This window comes from Dreissena polymorpha, chromosome 2 (assembly GCF_020536995.1).
Source record: "Dreissena polymorpha isolate Duluth1 chromosome 2, UMN_Dpol_1.0, whole genome shotgun sequence".
NCBI classification, from domain to species: Eukaryota; Metazoa; Mollusca; class Bivalvia; order Myida; family Dreissenidae; genus Dreissena; species Dreissena polymorpha.
The window spans coordinates 65,012,505-65,040,035 of record NC_068356.1 but is presented as its reverse complement, the minus strand read 5'-3'; the positions used below and the strand labels follow the sequence as shown (position 1 = coordinate 65,040,035).

General features: G+C 34.9%; 2 protein-coding genes across 4 annotated transcripts in view; one reads left to right on the top strand and one right to left on the bottom strand.

Annotated features, from left to right (window-relative positions):
* LOC127869779 (protein sidekick-like) overlaps positions 1-6,551 on the top strand; it is a 78,045-nt gene extending 71,494 nt beyond the window's left edge. The window contains exon 38 of the mRNA XM_052412440.1: positions 76-6,551. Within this exon, the coding sequence (XP_052268400.1) occupies positions 76-510 (435 nt within the window). The 3' untranslated portion in view covers positions 511-6,551. The remainder of the gene's footprint in view (positions 1-75) is intronic.
* Positions 6,552-8,005: 1,454 nt separating this feature from the next.
* Positions 8,006-27,531, bottom strand: part of LOC127867365 (zinc finger protein 14-like) — a 45,589-nt gene continuing 26,063 nt past the window's right edge. Inside the window, exons 1-6 of one of the 3 annotated variants that reach the window (XM_052408453.1) lie at positions 22,303-22,402; positions 16,762-16,909; positions 15,957-16,321; positions 15,411-15,464; positions 13,717-13,917; positions 8,006-10,576 (exon numbers count right to left, since the gene is read on the bottom strand). In XM_052408453.1, coding sequence (XP_052264413.1) covers positions 9,617-10,576; positions 13,717-13,917; positions 15,411-15,464; positions 15,957-16,321; positions 16,762-16,909; positions 22,303-22,365 — 1,791 coding nt within the window. In that variant the 5' untranslated portion in view covers positions 22,366-22,402 and the 3' untranslated portion in view covers positions 8,006-9,616. Of the gene's footprint in view, positions 10,577-13,716; positions 13,918-15,410; positions 15,465-15,956; positions 16,322-16,761; positions 16,910-22,302; positions 22,403-27,531 lie in introns of those variants that run through there. The other 2 variants (XM_052408454.1, XM_052408452.1) reach the window with 2 other exon arrangements.

Below are 27,531 nucleotides of genomic sequence, written 5' to 3'. Positions count from 1 at the left end.
TGAATTCAAAAGTTTTTATTTAACAAGCCAGCTATTTCTATAAGAGTCACTAATTCTTACATTTTTTCTTCACAGGCAAGCGATGAGGCAAGTGATGATGACAGTGACAGTCTCGACAATCTTCCACTACCACCACCACCAGCCAGCCCACCACCACCACCCTTTTCTTCCGTGAGCAACATTAACTACACGGGTCACCTGGGACACCATTCGAGTAACCTGGGAAACCATTCGGGCAACCCGCGCGGGCAGCCGGGTCTTACGGGTCACAGGCCGAACCTGTCTCTCACCCCGTACGGTGCGACGGGTGGTGCAGTTGGTGGTGTTAACAATCACAATCAAAACAGGTGGCCAAATCAGAACGAGAATTCGTCGTTCAATGCATATCAGTACACTGACAGTGAAGCGGAAAGTAGTCATTATGCATATAGTCTCAATGGGGGACAGATCATGTTGAACAATACAGCAGGGTCCCGGGCACCACTTCCGGGTTTTTCATCATTTGTATGATGAAAAAAACAATCTTGAGGTTGATTTTGTTTCGAACTATATGGACTGGCATTAATTTGTGAGCTATTATGCAGGAGCCTAGCTTCAACTTTATATTACAGTGTGAACAATATGTTATGTTAATTTGCGTGTGAGAAAAGCCAAAACACTGACAAATTTAATAATACATGTTTGAATTGAATAGAAATGGTGTGTTCGATTGGGACCAGAATTATTAAGCTATTTTGCTACGTACAAATATGTTGTCAGGAAAATTTTAGCCTTTTCCACTCAGAAGCAAAGTGAAAATGGCTATGCAGGGTTCCCAGCCAACCTGAAAATCAGGGAAAACCTGGAAAAAGACTCACTTCTTTCAGTCAGGGAAAAGTCAGGAAATAAGGGAAAAGTTCCTGAATTCAGTTAAAAATCATGGAATTTTGTTTGGTCAGACTTTCCCGACTTGTGTCGAAAAGTCCATAAATTAAAACAGCAAACTAATTCCTCTTCATGGCTATGGTGGCTTTGTAGTATACATGTAGCTTAGTTATGTCTGCAATTGCTATTTATTGAGGGTGTTTAAAACAAGAAATAGGTCGAAATTATGATCCTGGAATTTTTATTTTCCATCAGGAAAATAATCGGGGAATAATCATTGAATTTTGTTCATGCAAAAAGCTGGGAACCTTGCTATGTGCAAACAGCATAAAACCAGAACAGCCTGCAAGTAACTCACAGTCTGTTCAGGTTTTATGCTGTTTGCTGCTCATCAGTATCAAAGGGTTGGAAATAAGGCCTTTATAACTTGAATCTAGAAAGAAGGGTCTTTAATTAAATTTAACCTTCTAAGGGACTTCAAATGCGTCAACATACGTATTTAAAGGGTTAAATAAAATAACACAACATCTCATCAGCTGAGGAGCCATTTCTGGCACACTAGAAAATTAAGGTCAAGTTACGATGCCATTGAAGAAATTTGTGTTCAGTTTTGACATAAGTGCCTCGTGTAGTGTTAAAATTTAAAAAGTGACTGCTATGATAATGAAACATGAAGCCGTGTCTGGTAGCCTATGCAAAACAGTTTGTATACAAGCTGACATCCAGTGCATAATGTGATATACTGCACAGAATTCAACACATACTTTCAGGGTCCCCATTCTCCAACCCATTCCTAGGCTTTAGACTGAGAATAAAGAACATTCTTTAAATTGAAATATTCGAGAATTTCTTTACTTTGGAGTCAAACTTGGAATTAACCACCTCTATCTAAATCATTATTCATGAAGAACATTTTGTTAATGACAAAATCACAAATGGTAGCCTGTCTATATTCACTCATTGTACGTATTTTTCTTGATTCTAATTCTATTCCCTATTCTTAAGGCTAAGATTGGGTGGGTGAATACGGACCAATATATATTTTTCAGGTAACATAGAGGACTTTCTTGTGCAGAAATATAAACATGAGATTTACAAACAGGGGATGAATTTCTTTCAGTATGTTAAGTACCTGAAGTTTAAGTTGGTATTTATAAAACAAATCAAGTATTTCTTAGAATTAAGTACAAATATGGAGAAATTGGATGTTCTGAAGTTGGGTTTTAGAACATGTTTTATTAATGTTTACTTACTACTAATAATTTTAGTTAACCAATGTAGAGAATTAAATAAATCAATAAACAAATTTATGATCAATTTTAAAGATTTTTTTCTTTATAATTTTCTTTTTTTAAATATTTCCTATCTCCTTTATTAACAAACCATCACTGTGTTTTATCTTTATTTTATCTTGTAATCCAACAGATTGAGTATGTATTCCCAGGTTTATTTTTCACTTCTAAGTGTGCACTAATTGAGTAGTACACATATTTGATTATGTCTGCAATATATGAGCCTTGTTTTGAGAAAACTGGGCTTAATGCATGTGCGTAAAGTGTTCTCCCAGATTAGCCTGTGCAGTCCGCACAGGCTAACCAGGGATGACACTTTTCGCCTTAACTTGATTTTCAGTTAGGCGGGACTTCCTTGAAACTAAAAATACCATAAAAGCGGAAAGTGTCGTCCCTGATTAGCCTGTGCGGACTGCACAGGCTAATCTGGGACAACACTTTACGCACAAGCATTATGCCCAGTTTTCTCAGAACGCGGCTCATATCATGAATGTTTTTAGTCAAATCAGCTGCATGTTATATACATAGTTTAGAATATTTTTATATTCAGATTTGTTGTAAATTTGCATGTGCATTTATAAAAGTCTTTAAGATTGTTACTCTTTACTCTGATCATTCATTGACTGTTATCTTTTGTATGAATACAGTGAAAGTCAATAAAGTGTGTTATAGGTTTTTCTTCTACAGAAACTAATTATCTGTTATAATTATATATTTATAAAAATGTTAATGATTGTTTTTATTTTGATTTTGCTAGTATCCCATTTAAATTTGAGTAATATGTACCAAGTTTTTATGTAATTTTTATGCCCCCCTTTGAAGAAGAGGTGGTATATTGTTTTGCACATGTCGGTAGGTCGGTTTGTTGGTCTGTCCACCAGATGGTTTCCGGATGATAACTCAAGAACGCTTTGGCCTAGGATCATGAAACTTCATAGGTACATTGCTGGCAGATGACCCCTATTGATTTTGAGGTCACTAGGTCAAAGGTCAAGGTCACAGTGACTCGAAATAGTAAAACGGTTTCCGGATGAAAACTCAAGAACGCTTACGCCTAAGATCATGAAACTTCATAGGTACATTGATTATGACTGGCAGATGACCCCTATTGATTTTGAGGTTACTAGGTCAAAGGTCAAGGTGACTCGACACAGTAAAATGGTTTCCGGATGAAAACTCAAGAAAGCTTATGCCAAGGATCATGAAACTTCATAGGTACATTGATCATGACTGGCAGGTGACCCCTATTAATTCTCAGGTCACTAGGTCAAAGGTCAAGGTCACAGTGCCAAATAACGTATTCACACAATGGCTGCCACTACAACTGACAGCCCATATGGGGGGCATGCATGTTTTACAAACAGCCCTTGTTAAAAAAGTATTCAAATTATGTTTTCTTATGGTATTTTAAAAGAGTACCATTTCCTTAGATAATATGCATCCATCCATATATGATGATGTGCCAAACAGAATTGACAAACACTGACACCATCAAGTAATGATATACCTGTGCATGCTTAATCTCTGAAAGCTTGGCAAGTGCATTTTTGCTGTCTGTATATCTCAGATATAATCTGTCATAATGTACATAACTTATAGATTTAATCTAAAATAATCCCTATCCTGCAAAACTGGTTCTAATGCCATATGTGACCAGTCTGGTGAGGAGCTATGATGTCCGCTATTAACCCTTTCAGCGCTGGAACAGGATTTTGAAGACCTTTGCAAACAGCTTGGATCCAGATGAAACGCCACAAAACGTGGCGTCTCATCTGGATCCAAACTGTTTGCTATTCTGATAGTATTCTTTGGAAAAAATCGAAGAAAATGCTAATTTAAGAAAATCAGCAGACAACATTTTAGCAGACAACAAATTTCCCAGCATGCAAAGGGTTAAGTAATGCAAGGTTTTGTGCTGTCATTAGCAGACAGGGTAGCCCTGACCAGAGTTCCCAATTGAGCATGCTGGTCTGGAGCTTTGCTGCCCCGATATGGCATAAGACCCATTTTTGCATGATGTTGTTCGAACTTTAGCATAATGAGAGGATTGTCTGTCTTCATTTGAGAACAAAATGAAAGTGTAAATAAATTAGCTGGCTAAATAAGATATGAACAAATGATGATTCTATATGATGAAAATGTGAGTTAGACCAAAATGAATTGTTAAACACGGCTGACTTAATATTTATAGTTAAATGTAATTGATACAAACAATACTGGGTGTTACAATTTGACCTAGAAATACATATATAATGAACAGTTTTTTCAGCCTATTATTCATTGCCAAATACAATATTTATTTTAATGCTAAATTTTTTGTTTACATAATAGTTATAAACATAAAATCCATTGAATTTATATTTGTATGTATTGTCTGTTTCATGAGCTCACAAAAACACAAAGTGATCATGGTGAGCTATTGTGGTGGTCACCCTTTGTCCACCATCATGTATCAGATGTCATCAACTTTAACCCTTTCCCGATCAAAGGCAAAGTGAAAATGACTGTATGCAAAAAGCATCAAACCAGAATCTGTTTGCTGCTCATCAGTATCTAAGGGTTGGTAATGAAGCCTTTAAAACTTGAATCTAGTAAGAAAGGTCTTTTATTAAATATTCATTTTAAGGGACTACAAACACGTCAAAATACGTATCCAAGTGGTAAACTGTTAAACTGTTCACTCTAGAGAGCGCATTCTTCACTCTAGAGAGCGCATTCTTCACTCTAGAGAGCGCATTCTTTACTCTAGAGAGCGCATTCTTCACTCTAGAGAGCGCATTCTTCATCCAATCTTTTCTTCACTCTAGAGAGAGCATTCTTCATCCAATCTAAGCTTTTCTTCACTCTAGAGAGCGCATTCTTCATCCAATCTAAGCTGTTCTTCACTCTAGAGAGCGCATTCTTCATCCAATCTAAGCTTTTCTTCACTCTAGAGAGCGCATTCTTCATCCAATCTAAGCTTTTCTTCACTCTAGAGAGCGCATTCTTCATCCAATCTAAGCTTTTCTTCACTCTAGAGAGCGCATTCTTTATCCAATCTTGATGAAACTTGGTCAGAATGAATATGTTAACAATATAGGCCAAGTTTGAATCTGGGTCACAAGCTTCCAATAACTAGGTCACCAGGTCAATTTAGTGAACTCAGGTGAGTTCTTAAGGGCCATCGTATTCGTAGTGGCAACACTGTAGTCTAATAATGAAGTGATTTTTTAAATAAAATGTTTTGTATTTTACATTAAAAGGTCTTTTAACGTTTTCAAATTTATTTTACTATCACAGATAATATGTATGGGACTTGTTGTATAGACTCAAGTATATTTTAGGATAGAGATCTTATGTGCCGTAATAGTAAAAACAGGAGTTAAACTCAACATGTTGCCCTTCAATTAATGTACAAGGTTGTGAATAGTTTTTACATAAGTTTTAATTAATACAGTATTATACAAATTTGTATGTTGTCAGTTTGTAGTGTATTGTTCCTTGCGTGAAACATATCCTCTAGTAAACATTCCACATTTTTTTCAGGTTCTTGTAATTTATTTAAAGTGCTATTGACATATCATTTCAATATTAACATATCCTTGATTGTTACAGTTAGTTTCTGCTATATTTCATTGTGCACATTTTTGTTGGGAAACAACAATATTTCTTATTTAGGGAAAAATATTGTAAGAAACTTAATTAAGAAAAAGTAAACCCCCTCTTAAGGCCTTATGACATAATTGTGACCATTTTGGCAGCCCAAAATTGTATATAAGCTGTATTGTGCGAAAATGGGTCTAATGCAATACGAGTTAAGATTAGCTTTATATCAGCCTGTGTATTCCCACAGTCTAATCAGGAGCTTCTCTGTCGGCCTTAAAGATATGCAAGATTCTGTGGTCTCATTAGTGTTCAGCATAGCTTCTCACCAGACTGCACATGCGCAGGCTGGTCTGGAGCTAAATTTTGCCGCATATGACAGAAGACCCATCTTTGTATGAGGCTGCTCACATAATTATGGCCAACCCTGAAGCCCCAAATTGTATATGGACCACAGCCTAACACATTGTTTAAAGCTACAAAGTTTAGACTGAATTAAACTTGTCACAAGATCACTTTTATGAAACATGCATACACACAATTTTACTGTCTTTAGAACATGTTTTAGTCACCATAATGTTTCAACATGCTGTGTAATGCATGTGTTCCTTTTTGTGTACAAATTATTATTTTTTATTTTGTAGTTAGCGAGAAGTTGTGGGAACAGTCTGTGATGTGATCATGATAATTAAATGTATTTCACCTTCTCAAATGTATATTTTGAAAATTAAATGCATCCATAATACACCATATTAGATTTTTTACATGTAGATCATGTCTTTGTCATATTAATCGAATAAAACATTATTTGAGCAGGAATTTATGTGTCTTCATTGTTTGTTTGTTTTTTGGAAATTTTAGCCATTTTCAGCAGCATTTCAGTTATGCCACAGCTGTCAGTTATCCAAAATTCACTTTTCTGGTTTACCAATACTGAGTGCGCAAAGAGTAAAATATCTGACATTTGACCTACTTGAATCAGGGTAAGGGGCAAATGGTCATAGAAATAAACTTGTGTCCAATCACCACTTAAGTAACATTGTCAAACTGGGAATCAAACCCGCCCCTTTTGGATTTGTAGTCTAGCAGTCCTATGACCGAGCTCGCCTACTAGACTTAGGTTGTATACATGCTCTTCTACATATCAACTTATACATAAGTTACTGTATCTTAATCAAAAACATGTACATAAAATAATGATAAAATACTTTTGAGAATTAATTTAATAAAATTTTGGGGGGAGCATATAGTCGCCACTTCGTCTGTCCGTCAGTGCACAATTTTTGTCCGGGCTATTTCTCAGCAACTAATGACCAGAATTCAATGAAACTTTATGGGAAGCTTCACTTCCAAGAGGAGATGTGCATATTATCAGCGGGTTCTGGTCGGATGATTTTTCACATAGTTATGGCCCTTTGAAATTATTTTTTTTCCATTAACTGTCAATATTGTGCCCCAAAAAACATTTGAGGAGCATCACCCGTTTCCGACAGTTTCTTGTTATTTTAACTACAAATTAGTAAATCATGAGTTCTGATAAGGCATAAAATACTAGTTGATTCTACAAATTATTCCAATAAAAATGATAAATAATGCTGATAACAATATAAAAGATGGCCCTAGATCCCTCCCCTGAGTGATGGGGCTTGGCCAGTTTTGCACCCAGTGATAAAATTGAACCCTTTACTACTTAGTTACTCGCAGGCTGTTCTGGTTTTTTGCTGTTTGCACATAGCCATTTTCACATTGCATCTGTGTGGGAAAGGGTTTAATTCCTCGAGTCTTGCTGTTTTTTGAGATAATTTTAGTTTCCAGTTAACATTTTTTTAGTTCTGGTTTGATTTAGCAGACTAGAATGATTGTAACAACTTTCAAAGAGGTCAGCCAAGGATTCTCATGGTGAAGTTTCAAGTAAATCGGCTTAATTATTTTGGATGAGTTGTCATTTGAGGTAAATTATTGATGACTAACAACAGACAAATGACAACACACGATGGACGACCATTGACGCTGGACGGCCATCGACCATAAAAGCTTAAAGCTAACAAGAGCCAACAAGACGGACATGATGGCATTAAATTGCTCACCGAAGTTCAAAATAACTGCCACTCTTATGGTGCAAATACTTGTCAAATTTGAAAAAGTAAAATGAACAAGGACACTGATACCAGTGCAGCGCGAAAGTTTGTACCTGAAATAGTTATCAAATGAAACTGTCATGACAACATACATTGTGACTTTTTTGATACACAATTTAACACAACATATTCAAATATGCATTTTATTATATATATTAGTTACAAACAACAACAACAATACATTCAGACTTGCATACATTTAGAACAACACTTAATAATTTTACAGAGTTACAATTTTTAATCTTACACACAAAGATCAAGGTCATTCATTCAGAACAGAATAAGCTCTGAAAGCTCTAGCACTGATACTCTTTGATACAACTTCGCATATGCCATATGAAAATTAAAACTCAAACTTTGGCACTTAGATTAAAACATTCAGATCGACATTTCTTTTACAATAAAATAAAGATCAACTAATTCTAATACAACAAGTAATCATTATTTTTACAAATGTCTCAGAGTATGCAGATACATTCAAATTTTAACATTGCATATTATTTATATATTATTTATTACACATCAATAACATATAACAAAGACAAAAAGTCAATTAATTTATTTACCCACCCCTCAGCACTTCACACTTAGCTGAAAAAAAGTATACTAGCATGGAATACTAGAGTTTTTGTTTACAAAATTTCATGTAAACATTGTAGTTGAAACAAAAATTCTTGTCATAGTATATAAAATACTATACAATATACTTGGAAAAACTTGTAAGACATTGACCTGTATATTATAAACTACTGTCAAAGCAAACTATTGTCTGTACCCAAAGTCCCTCAAACATCACATTTCATTTGATGGTGTTTCACTTCCCAAATATTTTTTCAAGAAGTTCCTATGTCTGTTTGAGTGTAACTTGTATATTAACCCATTTATGCCTAGTGGACTCTCCCATTCTTCTAAGTTGGATCAATTTATTTCCAAAATTAGGGATGTCTAGTATATTTATTTCTATATTTAGAATATTTCTTACAGAAATTCCTTTAAGTCAACAGCGCAGACCCTGATGAGACGCCGCATGATGCGGCGTCTCATCTAGGTCTATGCTGTTTGCCAAGGCCTTTTTTCTAGACGATAGGCATAAATGGGTTAATAATGTCAATCTGGCACTGATTTCAAATGACATGGACATTGTTCTGACACAATCCCAGCATGGAATTCTGTGAATTTGAATAATAAAAAAGGAAATTATCAGTGAACTTACCCCCCAAAAAATCATTTAAAACAAGACTAGTGCCAAGCAATATATGTCCCCTAACGGCTCAACCATTGTCTGATTTTTTCTTATTTGTTGCCATAGCAACCAGAATTTTTGACGTAGGAACAAAATGAAATGACGTGCATAATGTCCCTTATGCCATCTATCCATGTTTCAAGTTTCATGAAAAAATATGAAGAACTTTTACAGTTATCGCAGGATCCAGGAAAGTGTGACTGACGGACGGACTGACACACAGAGTGCAAACCATAAGTCCCCTCCGGTGAAACCGGTAGATGACAAAAAAATCTAAACCATTTTGCGGAAAATGTATTTCTCACTGGCTTACATAAAATTAATAGATGAGGGTGAAGCATGGCAATATGATCGTATATAAATTGCACTGTAAAAAGTATTGTTTATTTGACATTGAAAGTGTGGGCAATAAAATATTTTTAGCCAGACAAACAGCAGAGACCATCTACTTAATTGAATGTATGCAGCATCCAGAAATACTGCATCATCGGACCAAGCTATTCTTGTTTATGTTCTATTGCTGTGTGAAAGCTCAGTTGATCTGGACCCCAGAAGATCCGCTTGCACACAGGACACGGGTGTTTCTTCATTTTGTGCACCTTTACACAATGGGTAAATAGATTGCTCTTGTCCACAAAGGCTTTAGAACACACGCCACACTGGTGACGTTTTGTTTGGGTGTGCATATCTAGGTGCTTTTGGAACTTCTCACTGATGAAGACCTTATTACAAAATTCGCACATTTTTATATACGCACTTTTATCCTCCAGAGCTCTTTCCAGATGATGGTCTCGTAAATGTTTGGACAGGTAATAACTGGATTCAAAAATTGCAGAACAATACTGACATCTTGACTTTGGTTTCTTGAAGGATGCGCTGCCGAAAATATGGCGTTTTCGGTGATGAGCCAGCGACGTGTTATTGTAAAACTCAATGCCACAAATGTCGCAAACAAACACAGTCTCTTTTGTATGTCCATTTTCATGATCTCGTAAAATTTTGGCAGACTTGAGCACCTTTGAGCAATACTGACATTTGAACTCGTTCGTATGTGACTTTTCGTGGACTTTTAAGTCAGCAACCAGACCAAAACATTTCCCACATCTATGACAGGGATACTTGGCGCTGCTGTGAACTCGACTAGTGTGTCTGCGCAACTCTTTTGCTGAACTATACTCCTTCTCGCATATGAGGCATTTGTTGAACGGATTATCAATCACTTTCTCGACTCGATGCTCTTTTTTATGAAATCTAAATTCGGTCTTGTTACTGAAGGTCTGTCCACATTCCTTGCATGAGCTCCACACCTTCAGATGCACATCTTCGTTATGTTCACGGAGAAGTTTGTCTGAGGCGAATTTTTCATGACAGATTTCACACTCAAAGACTTTAGGATTGTGCTTCACCAGCTTGTGTCGTGAAACAGAAAATTTGGTCAGAAACACCATGTTGCAAATCTGGAACATGACAGGAAAAAATCGTTCTAAATAATGCCTTAATGTTTACAATAATTGGCAAAGTTAAAGCCAGGCCAACTTGTACACACGCTCTCGACATGAAATATAATGCAGGAGCGATAGATATAGTCACAGTTGCTTGCCATGTAGAGTTTTTAGGTGTGTTTCCTAATCTTGGACTGTTATCAAGATTTCCACCAAAGACTGAAAGCAACTGCAGAATATTGCAAAATACCTAAGGTTTTTTAATAGCTCACCTGATTGCTCAGGTGAGCTTTTCTGACCGGTCTTTGTCCGTTGTATGTCCGTCCGTCCGTAAACATTTGCTCCTTTACACTATAGAGGCCACATTTCTTGTCCCATCTTCATGAAACTTGGTCAAAAGCTTTGCCCCAATAAAATCTCGGCCGAGTTCGAAACTGGGTTGTGTCGGGTCAAAAACTAGGTCACTAGGTCAAAAAAAAGAAAAACCTTGTTAACACTGTAGAAGTCACATTTCATGCCGAAATCTTCATGTAACTTTGTCAAAATGTTTGTCTCAATGATATCTTGGTTGAGTTCAAAAGTGGTTCTGATCCGTTGAAAAACATGGCCGCCAGTGGGAGGGGCAGTTTTCCTTATTTGGCTATAGAGAAACCTAGTAAACACTCTAGAAGTCACAATTTTTGCCCAACCATCATGAAAGTTGGTGAAAACATTGGTTCAATTGATGTCTCGGACGAATTCGAAAATAGTCGAGATCAGTGAAAAAACATGGCCGCCAGTGGGCGGTGCATTTTTCTCTGTATGTATAAAGTGGAAGTTTTCCCGAATTGGCTATAGAGAAACCTTGTAAACACTCTAGAAGTCACAATTTTTGCCCAATCATCATGAAAGTTGGTCAAAACATTGGTTTTATTGATATCTCGGACAAGTTTGAAAATGGTCGGGATTGGTGAAAAAACATGGCTGCCAGTGGGAGGGGCATTTTTCTCTATATGTATATAGTGAAAACATGTTTCCTTGATACGAGAGTTGAGTTCAAAAATGGTTCCGGTCAGTTGAATAACATGGCTGCTGGGAGGAGGCAGTTTTCTCATAATGCCCCCCCCCCCCCTTCGAAGAAGAGGGGGTATATTGTTTTGCTCATGTCGGTCCATCTGTCCACCAGATGGTTTCCGAATGATAACTCAAGAGCGCTTATGCCAAGGATCATCAAATTTCATAGGTACATTGATCATAACTCGCAGATGACTCTTATTGATTTTTAGGTCACTAGGTCAAAGGTTAAGGTCAGGATGACCCGAATTAGTAAAATGGTTTCCGGATGATAACTCAAGAACACTTATGCCTAGGATCATGAAACTTCATAGATACATTGATCATGACTCGCAGATGACCCCTATTGAATTTCAGGTCACTAGGTCAAAGGTCAAGGTCACGGTGACCCAAAGCAGTAAAATGGTTTACGGGTGATAACTCAAGAACGCTTATGCCTAGGATCATGAAACTTCAAAGCTACATTGATCATGACTAGAAATAACCCCTATTGATTTTCAGGTCACTAGGTTAAAGGTCAAGGTCATGATGACCCCAAATAGTAAAATGTTTTCCAGATAATAACTCAAGAACGCTTAGGCCTAGGATCATGAAACTTCATAGGTACATTGATCATAACTTGTAGATGACCCCTATTGATTTTCAGGTCACTAGGTCAAGGTCACGGTGACCCAAAGCAGTAAAATGGTTTCCGGATGATAACTCAAGAACGCTTATGCCTAGGATCATGAAACTTCAAAGCTACATTGATCATGACTAGAGATAACCCCTATTGATTTTCAGGTCACTAGGTTAAAGGTCAAGGTCATGATGACCCCAAATAGTAAAATAGTTTCCAGATGATAACTCAAGAACGCTTAGGCCTAGGATCATGAAACTTCATAGGTATATTGATCATAACTCGTAGATGACCCCTATTGATTTTCAGGTCACTAGGTCAAACGTCAAGGTCACCATGACCCAAAATAGTAAAATGGTTTCGACCCCAAATAGTAAAATGGTTTCTGGATGATAACTCAAAAACGCTCAGGCCTAGGATCATGAAATTTCATAGGTACATTGATCATGACTCGTAGATGACCCCTATTGATTTTCAGGCCACTAGGTCAAAGGTCAAGGTGACCCAAAATAGTAAAATGGTTTCCAGATGATAACTCAAGAGCTCTTATGCCTAGGATCATGAAACTTCATAGGTACATTGATCATGACTCGAAGATGACCCATATTGATTTTCAGGTCACTAGGTCAAAGGTCAAGGTCTGGGTGACCTGAAATAGTAAAATGGTTTCCGGATGATAACTCAAGAACGCTTATGCCTAGGATCATGAAACTTCATAGGTACAATGATTATGACTCGCAGATGATCCCTATTGATTTTCAGGTCACTAGGTCAAAGGTCACGGTGACCTGAAATAGTAAAATGGTTTCTGGATGATAACTCAAGAACGCTTATGCCTAGGTTCATGAAACTTCATAGGTATAGTGATCATGACTTGCAGATGACCCCGATTATCAGGTCACTAGGTCAAAGGTCAAGGTCACAGTGCCAAATAACGTATTCACACAATGGCAGTAAAGGTCACGGTGACTCAACTTAGAAAATTGGTTTCTGGATGATAACTCAAGAATGCTTACGCCTAGGATCATGAAACTTCATAGGTATATTGATCACGACTGGCAGATGAAATAATGATTAAACTTGACCAGGATGTTTGTCTGGACAATATTTAGGTCAAGTTTGACATTTGGTAAAGATTGAATGAACCCACTCCTCTGAGGTGAGCAAACTAGGGCCATCTTGGCCCTCTTGTTCTATCAAAGTTTTATGAAAAGGCTATAAAGTAAGGATTGATAGCAGATGTACTTAATATATCCAATAGAAATTAACTGTTTATAGTAGGCATGCAACAGGTTACAAAAAACATTAACCGTTTAACATTTAATGTTACCAGTTATTATTATCTTTGGTTTAAAGACAGTGTAAGCCAATCATATCGTTCCTGATTTATCTGTGCAGACTGCACAGGCTCATCTGGAAAGACACTTTACGCTCATGCACGAAGCCCAGTTTTCTGTCAAAGAGACTAAAATAAGAAACTTACTTCACAATTAAACAATGGGTTGGGTTTAGCCTTCGTTAGTCCGAGTTCATCAAGTTCGTTGGCATGAGCTGTCTTCATGTGACACACGAAGGCCCGGCGGCTACCAAAGTCTTCCTTGCACTTGTCACAGGACCAGGATGCATGCCACAGTTTCACGTGGCGAGTCAGAGAGAACTTGGTCGTGAAAGACTTTGTACATAGCTGAAAAGTCAAGGTCTAAATTGTGGCACATGGCTAGTGAGAGAGATCTTGGTCGTGAAAGAGTTTGTACTTAGCTGATAAGTCAAGGTCTAAATTGTGGCACATGGCTAGTGAGAGAGATCTTGGTCGTGAAAGAGTTTGTACTTAGCTGAAAAGTCAAGGTCTAAATTGTGGCACATGGCAAGTGAGAGAGATCTTGGTCGTGAAAGAGTTTGTACTTAGCTGAAAAGTCAAGGTCTAAATTGTGGCACATGACAAGTGAATGAGATCTTGGTCATGAAAGAGTTTGTACTTAGCTGAAAAGTAAAGGTCTAAATTGCGTATTGAAAAAACTGGCAAGTGATTGAGCCATTATGAACTAAGTGGTGAAAGACTTTGTACATAGCTACATGTATAAAGTAAAAGACTAACTTGTGCAATGACAAAAACTGGCATGTGTTTGAGACATTTTGATATTGGTGGTGAAAGACTTTTTACATAGCTACTAAGTTAGACTTTTATTATAATTTCTATCCCTTTTTGTGTAGACATTGTACATTTGTACATAACTGCAAAGTAATGGTCGAAATTGTGCAATTCAAAACTAGCATGTGAATAAAACATTATGACTTCTATCCTTATTTCGATAGAACTGATAAAAACAAATTTGAAAGACTTAAAGAAATGGATGTACCCTGGAAATGGGCTCAAGAACAGTTTTTAAAGTCACATAAATACTAAAAACCAACGAATATTTCTTAAAATTTAAACGCTAGAATTGATATGTAATTATAGATTTAACAAGACACAAACTGTATCTCGTTAAATCTATTTTATCAGACAACATCTAGGGTTGAAATTTTGGCTATTTGGCTATTGCTTTAAGGATTTTTTATGGTTAAACTTTATTTTACAAAACATTCGTTGATTTTTAGTATTTATGTGGCTTTAAAATAACCCCTGTTTTGAAAACAAATCAACACTTTAAATACTTCAAATGCATTACCCCGGTAATGAATAAGTTTATATTATATGACCTTTTAATAAATACAATTTGATTGGTTGACACAGTGGATGGCATACGACAATATATATGATATACAGGGATCATATTTTCCGGCAATATCAATCGGTCTGGATTTAACTGGGGAAAATACGTCCGAAAATTTATACCCGAAATCATGACAAATTACGTTAAAATATATACAATTGATTTTGCCATTCATGAAGGTGGTATAATAAAAGTACAAGTTAAATTCCCTTAGACATTTTTTAAACGTATATCATTGATATAATGGAATGTCCAGGAAACCCAGCAATATATTTTTGTCTAAAAATACCTGGCCTTGACACTCATTTTCAGATGCAAGAAATACTTTTTTCCGTAAATTAAAAAACCTATGCAGTCGTTTTTAATGAATAAAATGTTTTTCTTAAATGATATACACACAAAACAATTCTCTAATAAAATATTGAGTTTACCACGAATTTGACCATCATAAATACAAACTTACATGACAGTTCACTTTTGAGGGCAGTCTCATTGCAGACTTTCTAAGATGTGATAGCTACAAAGATAAAACTCCATTTATGTTGTGGGAATATCAGGCTTAATGAGCGTTCATAGAAACTACTGTTAATAACTACTGTATATACCGGTAACTACTGTATATAACAACTGTATATAACTTATGTTTATAACTACTGTATACTCATTTTTTTGTTGACATGAAATGTTTTGAATTTTTAAAAGCTGGCATTTTTGTTTGATTTTGAATTTGTGGATTTTCTTGCCAATGTCTAATACGGACACCAATTCAATTTCCATACACAGACTAGCAATACAATTTCACATTTATCCATGCTTGCTTTCAGTGCACTTAAGAAGAAAGTACTGCTTCGTTTTAGAAGCCTTCATATTCAGTTTTACTATTTAATCAGTATCAATTTCATATTGTTAGCAAACTTCTAGTGATAAGAGAAATATAAATATCTCAACATAGAACAACAAACAAAATAATGATAAAAAGTTTATCGCCAATATGCAGTTCAGTTTTTACCATTTTACTAACACCATATCTATCCTTGGTATTAGCAAACAGCTTTTCTTTCTTTTTCTTAACGCATCTTGTCTTCATTCCCTTTTTTGAAGTACCAGCATCATCCGAATCTTCACCTTGTATTGGCATGTTAGAACCAGTAGCGGTTTCCTTCTTTATGATGAGTGTCATGTCACCCATTTCATCCACGGATTCATCAATGTCTGTCTCAACATCTGTATCACAGTCATATGGATTTTCTTCTTCTATTTCAGATTTCACCTCCAATACAGAATCTGACAACAAAGAACCACCAAATAAGTTGTCTGCATCACTGCGTTGGGAAGAAATGTCATCGTCTTCTTTCAGGGTATTCCAATTGGTACCTGTTTCAACAGTAAAGTTATAATACCATTAAATAATTATTATTATACATTTGTGATGATTTTGTGGGTTGACCCGCCACAAATTCCTCTTTTTACCCACATATTAGAGAGGTCACCAATTTATGTTACCACAAAAACCATGAAATTTGATGTGGACCAATATATATGATTTTGGCATTTTACAGTTTTCTGGTAAAATGTGTTTTAAATTAAGTATATCTGGTTCAGCCACTCAAAAATGTTGAGAAATTCCCATAATTTGCGCATTAATGTATATCAACGTTTGTCTCATTATTTTCTACTTTTATTTAATTTATAAGCGAGCACACTGTGTTTGAATGTTGCAATTAACATCAGAAAATATCACATTACCGCTTCATCGCTTTATTTATGAACGGTTACCTTGAATGTCAGTAACTTTGTAATACATGTATACTCACAAAACGTCTCAAACGCCTTTCCAATGTCAGGGTTGGATTGGACAAATTTTGCACCAAGGTTAGTTCCAGAACTCTTCACATCTGTCACTGACGAGGTATCAATAAACATCACAAAAGCATGCATGTCTGAAGTTTCAAATGCTTGGCACTGAAAAGAAAAAACGTGTGCTGCCACTGTTAGTTTCAAATGGCATAAAATATCATTTTGACACAAAAAGTATGATCTTGGTCTTCAAAGTTGTGGATTTTGGGTTTTATTAAAATATTCAGTGAAGAATAGAAAGCTCAATTTACTCTCTTTATACATGATTTTTCTTTATAATCAATAAAATAATTATGCTTTGCACAAGATAATAAAACAAACAGCAAAATTCTATATATGGCCATGTGAAAGGGGTTTAATTTATATTTGTAAAGTGTCATCCCAGATTAGCCTGTGCAGTCCACAACTGCTAATCAGGGACGACACTTTCTGCTTTTATGATACATTCTGTTTAAAGAAAGCCTCTTCTTAGCAAATATCAAGACTATAGGCCGAAAGTGCCTTGCCTGCACAGGCTAATCTGGAACGACACTTTAAGCACATGAATTAAACACCCTTTTCACAGAGCAGGGCTTATATACATAAAAACCCTGCACCTCTTCTCACAGTCCTCTATAATTATATGAAGAATCATTCCTTTAACACTTTTTGGGTTATGGTCCGCACAATAAAATAATGCTGTGTAAATGAGGCTCTTCACGATAAAATATAGCAAGGCAATTACCTACAAAACCACTGAAGTTAACAATTATGTCCTCTGAAAATGTATGTTTAAGTTTGCTTACATGTATCCCGGGTACGGTACATATACTAAATTATAAACGTACCTGGGAAATTAAACACTAAATCGGTCCTTGTAGGTTATTTTTTTAAATTAATTATATTTACATTTATGTAGATTTTCTATAAAATGGCCTCTAAATTATTGAAACTTATACTAAAAATGCATGTTGATACAGTTTTTTTTATAAAGATTTAAGATCATTGGTAGCGCGTTACGACATCAGATTTTAGGCGGGAATACAACTTGGGTACAGTCTTATATCGACCGGGTACGATTAAGTATATTTACCGTACCCAGGGTACATGTAAGTATACTTAAGAGTACCCGGGGTACATGTAAGTAGTACCCAAGCCAACAATGACCAATCAAGCCTTAATTGATTGTAGCTTTTGATGGTATGTCAGATCTTTCTTTATTTATCATATGTTTGATTTAATTTTAGTTCTATCTATCCTGTTGACCTTGGATATATTTGAACCGATTATTAGATAATAATGATGGAGAGTGGTGGTGTTTTCTTCTGATTAGAGTTAACCCTTTGCATGCTGGGAAATTTGTCGTCTGCAAAAATGTTGTCTGCTGTATTTCTAAAATTAGCATTTTCTTCGATTTTTTTTCAAAGAATACTATCAGAATAGCAAACAGTTTGGATCCTGATGAGACGCCACGTTCTGGATCCAAACTGTTTGCAAAGGCCTTTAAAATTTGGTTCCCGCACTGAAAGGGTTAAAATGTATGTATTTTCACTGTAAAAAAGTAATGCTCAAATGCAGTAATGTCAAATGTGATAGGCTATTCAATCATTAATATTTAATATATCAACATGGTGTTTAAACCCAAAACATTATTCCTTAAGTACCTAAATAAAACCCTGTTATCTGACAGATTTGACAAGTAAATCACGCAGGTTTGTTCATAAACAAAATCCAAAGGGCGCTAATGAAATACCGCAAAACAAACCGACCCCCGAGTTAACCAGGTTTGAGTATATATATATTTTTTGAAGACTCTGCTAGTAGTCTCATTAATAAGAATTTAGAGATACTTTTTATATGGGCTAAATTCTTTGGAACGTCTCATCGGGGAAAAGTAAAAAATGTGTTGGAAACCAGAAAGTTAAAATTTTCATCAATTTGCGTAAAATTGCAAAATAACATTTCCAACTCATTCAGTTTTAGTTCAGAAGTCCATTTTTACCTCATTCAAATAGTGTCGAATTGAAGTTATAAATTCTTCAGTTTAACTTCTGCTTAAATCGCAACAATATCACTGACCTCTTGTCATATTATGAAACAGATTTAAATATCAACCAATCAGAAGAAGGTATAACGGTGTAACGTGTACTGTACGCGTTATTTTATTTAACATGAGCTTTTACCACCGACTTTTACCTAACTAGATCTAGTATGCTCATCTTTTTTTATTTAATAAGCGTATGTTCAAAACAGATATGGTGCAGTTTCTATTCACTCTTCTAAGTTTCAGCAACTTTTTATGCATGTCTTTTTGCATCTCTGTCTGTGTTGTTTTATGTACATAAATTCTTCGTTACATAGGACGGTATACTGTACGATCTGTATCAATATTATTTATGTACAGTATAAAAATAAAAGATGTAATTTATTTCAGAACTTTTTAATTGTCACTTTAGAAAAAAAATGCTTAATTAATCCAGAAAAGTATAATAACATCAGCTTACTATATATAACGCTCTGCACTACAACAGACACACGCAAACTGTATTTTACGCCGTATATTCTTCTACATCTAAACAAGATGCTTTACATCGAGGTCGTGTTATTGATTTATATCTACACAGCGAACGAATCGAGAGATATTGAAAATTTGAATAGTGGTTGGATTTAAATTGCTCAGGCGTGCAAAATTCAAAGTGTCATTACATAACTTTTTCGGAACATTATCGAGAAATAAATTATCTACACAGGTATGTAAATATTAATGCAATCTGTTGATATTAAGCGTCTGATATCAGGGCTTGGATGTTGCGCACAAAATCCTTGCGCAACAATATTGACCTTTTCGACATTATTTTAAGGGAGACAACTCTGAGTGGATTTAGTGAGGTCGGGGGGGTACTCGATAATCTACTGCAGTGCGTCTGCATATAGTTCTATGTTGAAGCAATTATAATTTCCCAATAATTTGCAGATATAACTTATATGGTATGATATTTTTTTGTAATTTTTTATTAGCTTAGTATCTTTGATATAATTGTCGTTCATGTTTATGCTTTTTTTCGATTTTATTGTGTTTAAAATAGGTAAAAACGAAACATGCTAAAGCGGGTGGGGTATGGAAAAATATCTTATTTGTTAAGTTTGGGCAAATTAGAAGTTTGATGGCATTTGGTAAATACTTGTCTTTAAAAAGAACAATTATTTTAAAACAGATAACTTTGCTGTATTTAAATGTTATTGAATGGTTTATTGTTATAACTTCTAGAAACTTTTTTTCAGGAATATCACACTTCACAGTGTCAACAAAAACTGGATACTGTACTGAGTATCTAATGCTGCATGAAGCTCAAGATTTCTACACCTGGAATTTTATGAACTCTTGCAATAAATATTATACATCACCATAGTTACATAACTATGTTCTTTGAAAAAATAAAATAAAGATACTTCAGATGTGTGTCTACTTCATACCCTTACATTAAAAAATATCCTACACATTCAAAAATATAATAAAATGGATGGTGGTTTAAGTTGCTGCACATCCAATGTTGTCATGTAATCATTTAACATAACATGTGATATGTTGACATGACTATTAACACTGCTAAGAAAACATTTACTTTGAATTAAAATAAGTGTCCCTGGTCAAATGTCCATTGGCTTAAGATCTATATGAGTGAAACTTTCACCTGCATCACAGTCATCCTTAATTGGTTGTGTGTTAAGCTATCCCAATTAACTACCAGTCATGGCAGATTTGTTCAAAAGAAGACAAGTATCAATGTTTGAAGAATTGTTATTGCTTTTACAGTCTTGACGCTAACCCCTAGCCCGACAGCCCGGGGCTAGTGATATGTATTAAATTTGGGCTATTAAAGTTTCCAGATTCATATAGTCGGGCTTGTGGGTATTTTAATCTGTTCTATTAAAGCATAAAGATTCAGGCTGCCGTTAGTTGTTCAAAAATGCTAAAGTGAAGACTGCTTGTATATGCTGGTTAGTCTGAGACATTCCAACAAGTAATAACTGTGACAGTTCAAATATTTGCTCATTAAAGTGTGTGTATGTGCAGGAGCTTGTGTGTGTGTTTGGTACAGGCTCATCTCAAAAACTGATTCACTATTTAGTTTTTAACCTAATAGAAGTACAACCGGACTGTAAAATGAATACTATCATTGTAAAGATTTTGTTGTTGGGATGAAATATTATAAATTGTAATCCCTATGATTAACACTGAAAACATTAACCGAACGCTTATTCCTGTTGGTGTAGCAGAGCCAAAAGACCTGGAAGTATAGATGGTTAGTGGATGATGTTCCTTATGATAGTACTAGTAGGTACCAGTTGGTTTGTCTTTTTGAATACATATGATAGTATATTTATTTATTTTTTTCATTAATAAAATGGGTTTAACTTAGTAATCCTGCTAAGTGGTTGAATCTTCAGGAAATGTTAACATAAGCACATAGTTACAATGTATTTGATACATGTATGCCGGTGACCCTCAACTGCAATTTTGGTTACAGCCAGGGTAGCCTAAGGTGTAATTATTTCTAAGAGATGAACCCGAGTTGAGGCTTAAACTTACCAACCCAAAAGTGAGTCAGAGATCAGCACTCTACCGGTTTAACTGGCCGGGGTAAGCTTGGAATTGGGGACTTACTTTTGCTTAATTATGATCTTAAATAATATTATAGTTGTCAACAATAGATTTTTATGTATTTTAAAAGCACAACAAGTTGGGCTTGCAACAGAAGTAATAAAAATACATAGATTATTATACAATTTACAAATTGAACAATAAAGTAGTCTTATGTTTACTAAAATGTGCAAATACCAATTGGTTTGTATTTCTGAAAATTTAGAAAAATGAGCTAATATAATAAAAATGTTTATTTTTAATTAGTGGGTGGGTTTAAATTAACTTGCACTCAAAAATTATAATAGTCTGGGGTTGTTTTAATTTCTGACATTTCAGCACGCAGTACAGTAACATGAGTAAGGTATGATCTTGTTATTTTTGTAGGTACCGGTAGTTAATTACGTAGCCGTTAATTACAATGATACTATTAATGAGAAGATGGTCGTTGAACGTTATAATAAAAATAATGATTGTTTTTATTAGTAATAAATCGGTAATTTATCGCTTTTATTCTATTTATAAAGTCAAAATATCAGATAAGTAAGGTGTCTACTGTAGAGCGAATACTGTCAGAACCCCCCCCCCCCCCCCCGAACCCTTGATCTCGCGTTATCTCGGCAGTCTCGTTACGCGTGATTTAACAATGTCGAAATCGTGAATAGGCAAAGAAGGCAAAATGTCCACCATTATTCAAATGGGTCCCCCGTTGTACGCTCCAAATATTACCAATATAAAAAGTAGCTTAATATTTGAGAGCGTCAACAAGTTGGCCTAACTCTGCTAGGTGCAATTAACAACACTCAACGGGTTGTAAAAACCACCAATAGATTATACCTTATTTTTTGTTATTGTTAAATTAAAGAAACTAACGTACCAGATCAGCTACTCTCGCCAATATTTCATGGGGCGTTGGTTTTGGTGCCATAGCTACACTCATCTCCTTTCGTATCCCGAAATTAATTTGTCAACTTAATGACAAAATGACAATGAGGGGAGGCAATCATCGCGATACATTACAGTCGAATCCGGGTCCGTTCGCCCTAATTTCTGTTCGCCCTGGGTCTGTTCGCCCTAAATTTTATTATCAAAGCAGGGAAGCAATAAATATATCGAAATTTGTTATCTTTTTAACGTTTTAATATATAAATGACAACTTAAGCTACAAACTTGCCTACATGTGTGAAAAATCAAGACAGCGCTCTTTAACGTGTACGGTAAGCGTGTTTGTAACAAAGCCGTCAAAGGCCAGTAATTTATCTTATTGTTTATTATATTAATTAATGAAAACTTTATATTACACCTTTACATTAATCAATACATATGTACATGAAACAAATACAGTGAACAGAACAACAATACAGAATAAAGTATAATACAATGAACACATTATGCAACACATTTACATCAAACCATACATATAAATCTTACAAATATGTACATGAAACAAATACAGTGTACAATGAACACAACACACTATGTAACAGCTTAACACATGTCTTATCTTTTCATTCACTCAGAGGGCCCATACAAGTGTGAAACAGCCTTCAAAAAGGTGGAAGTGGACACTTCACCATTCGAATACTTTGTCCAGTATTCTTCCAGGCGTGCGTTGGCGGTTGATGAACGCTGCTCACGTTCCAGGTCGGAAGACTGCACGCTGATGTCCCTATCCTATCTCGGCTTCCTTGCGCAGGGCTGGTACCAGCACGTAGAAGGGGAACTGCGCCATGATGTGCCTGGCTGTTGAGTCGATGATGCCAGCCTGAAATCAATGCAAACATGATTTAAGATTTGCGTGTGTTATTTAACAAATTCAATAGCAAATTGAAAATAATTGTATAATAAAATAAAAAAATCAATTGTATATTGCAATTACCTTCTACATCATTATTTGTTCTAATCGAACGCCTGAAGACGCTCCAATCTTCCACCCGAAAGATAGCGTTGTTTATCCATTGACGATTGACGTAGTCCACTAGCTGCGTCACTTGGACGGAGTTTGCACGGGCCTGAAGCTGGTGGAACGTCTCGGTTATGTGTCCGGCAGGCAGGAACGGCAACGCCATCAACTGCCGAACATACTGGTGGATGGACTGGTTGTTTCGGTTATAGTTATATATCATTCACGTTCCATAAATACATCAGTTCTCATTGTATATACATATGGGGCCTACTTTCTGCTAATCTTGGTATTAGTGTACATAGTACAACACACCAATGGCGGCTGAGCGCAGAATACTGCAATCGGCCGCCAAAAAATCTATATGGATTTGCGGACAGAAATACAAAGAAGGAATCTGCGGACGATATATACAAATTTCATGAACTAACAATGACATCGACAAATTTCACTGACAACACGGCTTAAATTGCTTAAAATATAGTCCGTAATACAATTGTTGCGTTATAACTCGTATACAGATAACTCTATTGATTGTTCTGTGTTCTTTATTCAGTTCTTTACATAATGTTTCAAAGTCCAATACATCCAAGTCCAAAAGTTAATCAACAAGATATTACAAAATCCGTTCAAATCCATCCGTATGAAATTCTAATTAAATAATGTATTGAATTAATACATCAAGCAAAGATACTCTTACTCTAACGTACATTTAGTCGTGATAATGTCAATTGCGGAAAAGAAACCTATCACCGAAGACGTAATTTATAATATATATATCGGTCATTTTGGTTTGCTTATACAATAAATGGTCTTTTTAATTGAAAAGGCGGACAAAATCGACTAAGGTTATAATATAAATTGACATTTTATCCCTTCATTTGGAGACCGTTTACATAATTTACGAAAGTGGCCTTTAAGTTGCACTGCTTACCATTTTAATATTTATATAATTAAATAATAATAATCTTATACCTTAATGTATTTATTATAATTGAACATTTTCTTTGAGGCCAATTTCTACACAATTTAAATTATACAGCTCTGTTTCATTTGCATAATTTATGTTTATTTACTTAATCATACGCTAATAATCATATTAAAGATAATTTAAAAACACACACACACAATAATAACAGTTCTGTTTTATAAACATGATTTATGCATGCATCAATATTTAGTATACTCTTTAGATAATAGTTTCAACTTAATAATCATATTCTACATAACTAATTTCTATATGATTTAGTAATTTTTCTCAATGTTAACTATATTAGGTTAATACGACACTCAATCAATCAATTAACACAGACCGTTATCTCTTTAATCTCTTAATTAATCGACAACGATCAATAAAGGCCAGTTGCTACTTCACACAGCGCAATACACGCGAGAATTATTGGAAGTTGATCAGTTTAGTAAATTGAATATTGATGTGTTTTTTTAGATTTAATGATGTTTATATGAATTTTAAATTTATTTGCCTATGCAGGGATCGACAAGATTACAAGAAATTAGATAATCCGACAGACGGTGGTTATATATTGCTGAATGAAAAAACCATTAACAACGCAAGAAGTTACACTCAAAATCTCATAATCTCAATGATTATAATACACATACAAGTACAAGTAATTTAGAAATTTAATATATACAGTTTATATATAAAATAATAAATGATGCACTTTATATTGTGTACATTATAATTTAGAGTTTACATACTCACCAGTTCCAAATAGTTTATTATAAATGAATATAGCTAGTAATCATGATGATAAAATGATAATGATAAAATAATAAAAACTGAATAGTTATATTTTATTGAGATGTTTTTATTATATACAATTGATTATTATATTAATTAATGATGAAATCTAAGGTACAAACTTGCTTACATGTGTGAAAAATCAAGACGGCGCTCTTTAACTCGTAAGCGTGTTTGTAACAAATGCCAGTAATTTTCACTAATTGCTTACTATATTAATTAATGAAAACTTAAGGTTCATACTTGCTTATATGTGTGAACAATCAACTGTTCATACCCCGATATGCAAATGATAATATAGGGCGAACGAACCCAGGGCGAACGGACCCAGGGCGAACGTGTAACTAGGGCGAACGGACCCGATACCATTACAGTCGAGCCGGCAACCAAAACGTCAACCGGCCACATATTGGGCATTGTGAATAGGTAACAATGCTTCGGTTAAAACGTAAATATCCCCTCTTTTGGTCCGCACACCAAACTATCTTCGATGCTTCTTTGGTAACTAGTATGTTGATTTTTCTCTAGCGTAAGAATATAATATTTTCTCTGTCCTATTTTGTTTGCGTATGAATACAGTATTATAGATAATACGATTGTACAGTCGACTGTTTCATCATTTTCTACAAAAATGCAATTTATTCCGTAAGTGAACATATTTTGAGAAAAAAATTGTATTCTAATATATACTCCCGTTATTTGGTCCGGGAGAAATGAAACTATTAGCATTTCATTGTATGTTTAATAAGCGGATCAAATAATAAGAATACATTATAGAGGTGCAGACTCTTTTGTTCCGGACCAAATAACGGGAGTATATATATATATATATATATATATATATATATATATATATATATAGCGACTGCGATGCATTTACATCCAACATTTATTCATAATGCAAAGCCATACCCGTAGCCAGGGGGGGGGGTGCGTTGGGTGCGTTCGCACCCAATCTTTTTTGACGATTAAAAAACATTGTACTTCAGTTCAAAGACCTATAGATATAGTTATCTATAGGTCTTTGTTCAGTTGTAGTTGCAACTTCATTTGACGCAAAAACGGTTATTTATTTTTTCCAGGAACCCAGTGATTCTTGGTTTTAAGCGTTAAAATAATGTTGTATTCAATATGCAGCTGACAGGTCACCATTTAATTAATTTTTCGATTAAGTCATTCCCAAGATAGCGCGATATTTTTATTTACAATTTTTAACCGTTGAATTGTTGAAATCAACACAAATTTTGACAGCAAAATTTTAGAATATCTAGGAAGCCGGTCCCCGCAAAATGGAATTAGAATCTGTGTTATAAATGGATACTTTTTTCTGTATAATGCATAATTATTTATCTGGCACTTTAATCCGTATAAAATCGATAATTGTTTATAGATAGTTGATACTAAATGATTGTTTTGTAACTTTTGTCATCGTTATTAATGTCTGTTAAAGCCATAACTTTAATAGATATCATAACAAAATGATGAAGCCACGATTTATAACAATTACACATTGTGCACAGAATTTTTGACAGACAGCGTTGTCTTTTTATTATATCCCCGTACAACCATTTTCGGATCCGCTAAATGGTTTTCCAGCAACAAAAATATCAACTATGCTCAAGACAGGCTAATTTTGTTGTTGAACGACAAGAAAACAAATCATTTCTACAAAGCAATCTAGCTTTTTTTGTAGTTTACCAACACTTAATGACATCTGTTCTGCTCCACATGCATAACTTTCCACAATGTTTTAATTATGTCAAACTTGACACTAGGAATGCCCTGCTCTCAAACAGTTGTAATAATCAATTTAAAGGTTAAAGCATATGATCAGGTGGACGTTAACGTTTAATGTTCATCAACTGTGACGGATCTTGAGCATATAATGGGCAAATAAGTACATCTTCTTTCTTCGAAGTCCTGGTATACATTGTTAAGGACTTTGAGACCATAGGGCCAGTAGTTTGCGGTTATAGGGTCTTAATGAAGCCTTAAGTGTTATATTTTTCTGAAATTCGTTTAGAAAAAGATAACTTATTTGTTAAAAATAGTTTAAAAAAATTAAAGTAACCATTCATACCATTTTTATCTCTTTTTAGTATTGATGCAGATTAGAGAAGACCCAGTTTTGTTAATCAGTGTTTGTTGTAAAAGTCACTATTAGCACGTTTAGAGCAATGCTAACCCTCTGGTACTATCCATAGTAGCAGACAAACAATTGGTTTGAAAAAAAAAAATAAGTCAAATATTTCCATTTAATTTGCTCGATTTATGAATGGTAGAATGTTGGAATGGTGAAGCACACAACTTTTATCAAGATTCCAAGATTCCAATAAATAATGATATTTTATACCGTTCTTATTGTTTGATTTAACATTCTATAAACGTATTGTTGCATATGTAAACAAAGTGTGTGCGCGCATACTAGTGTCGGGTTA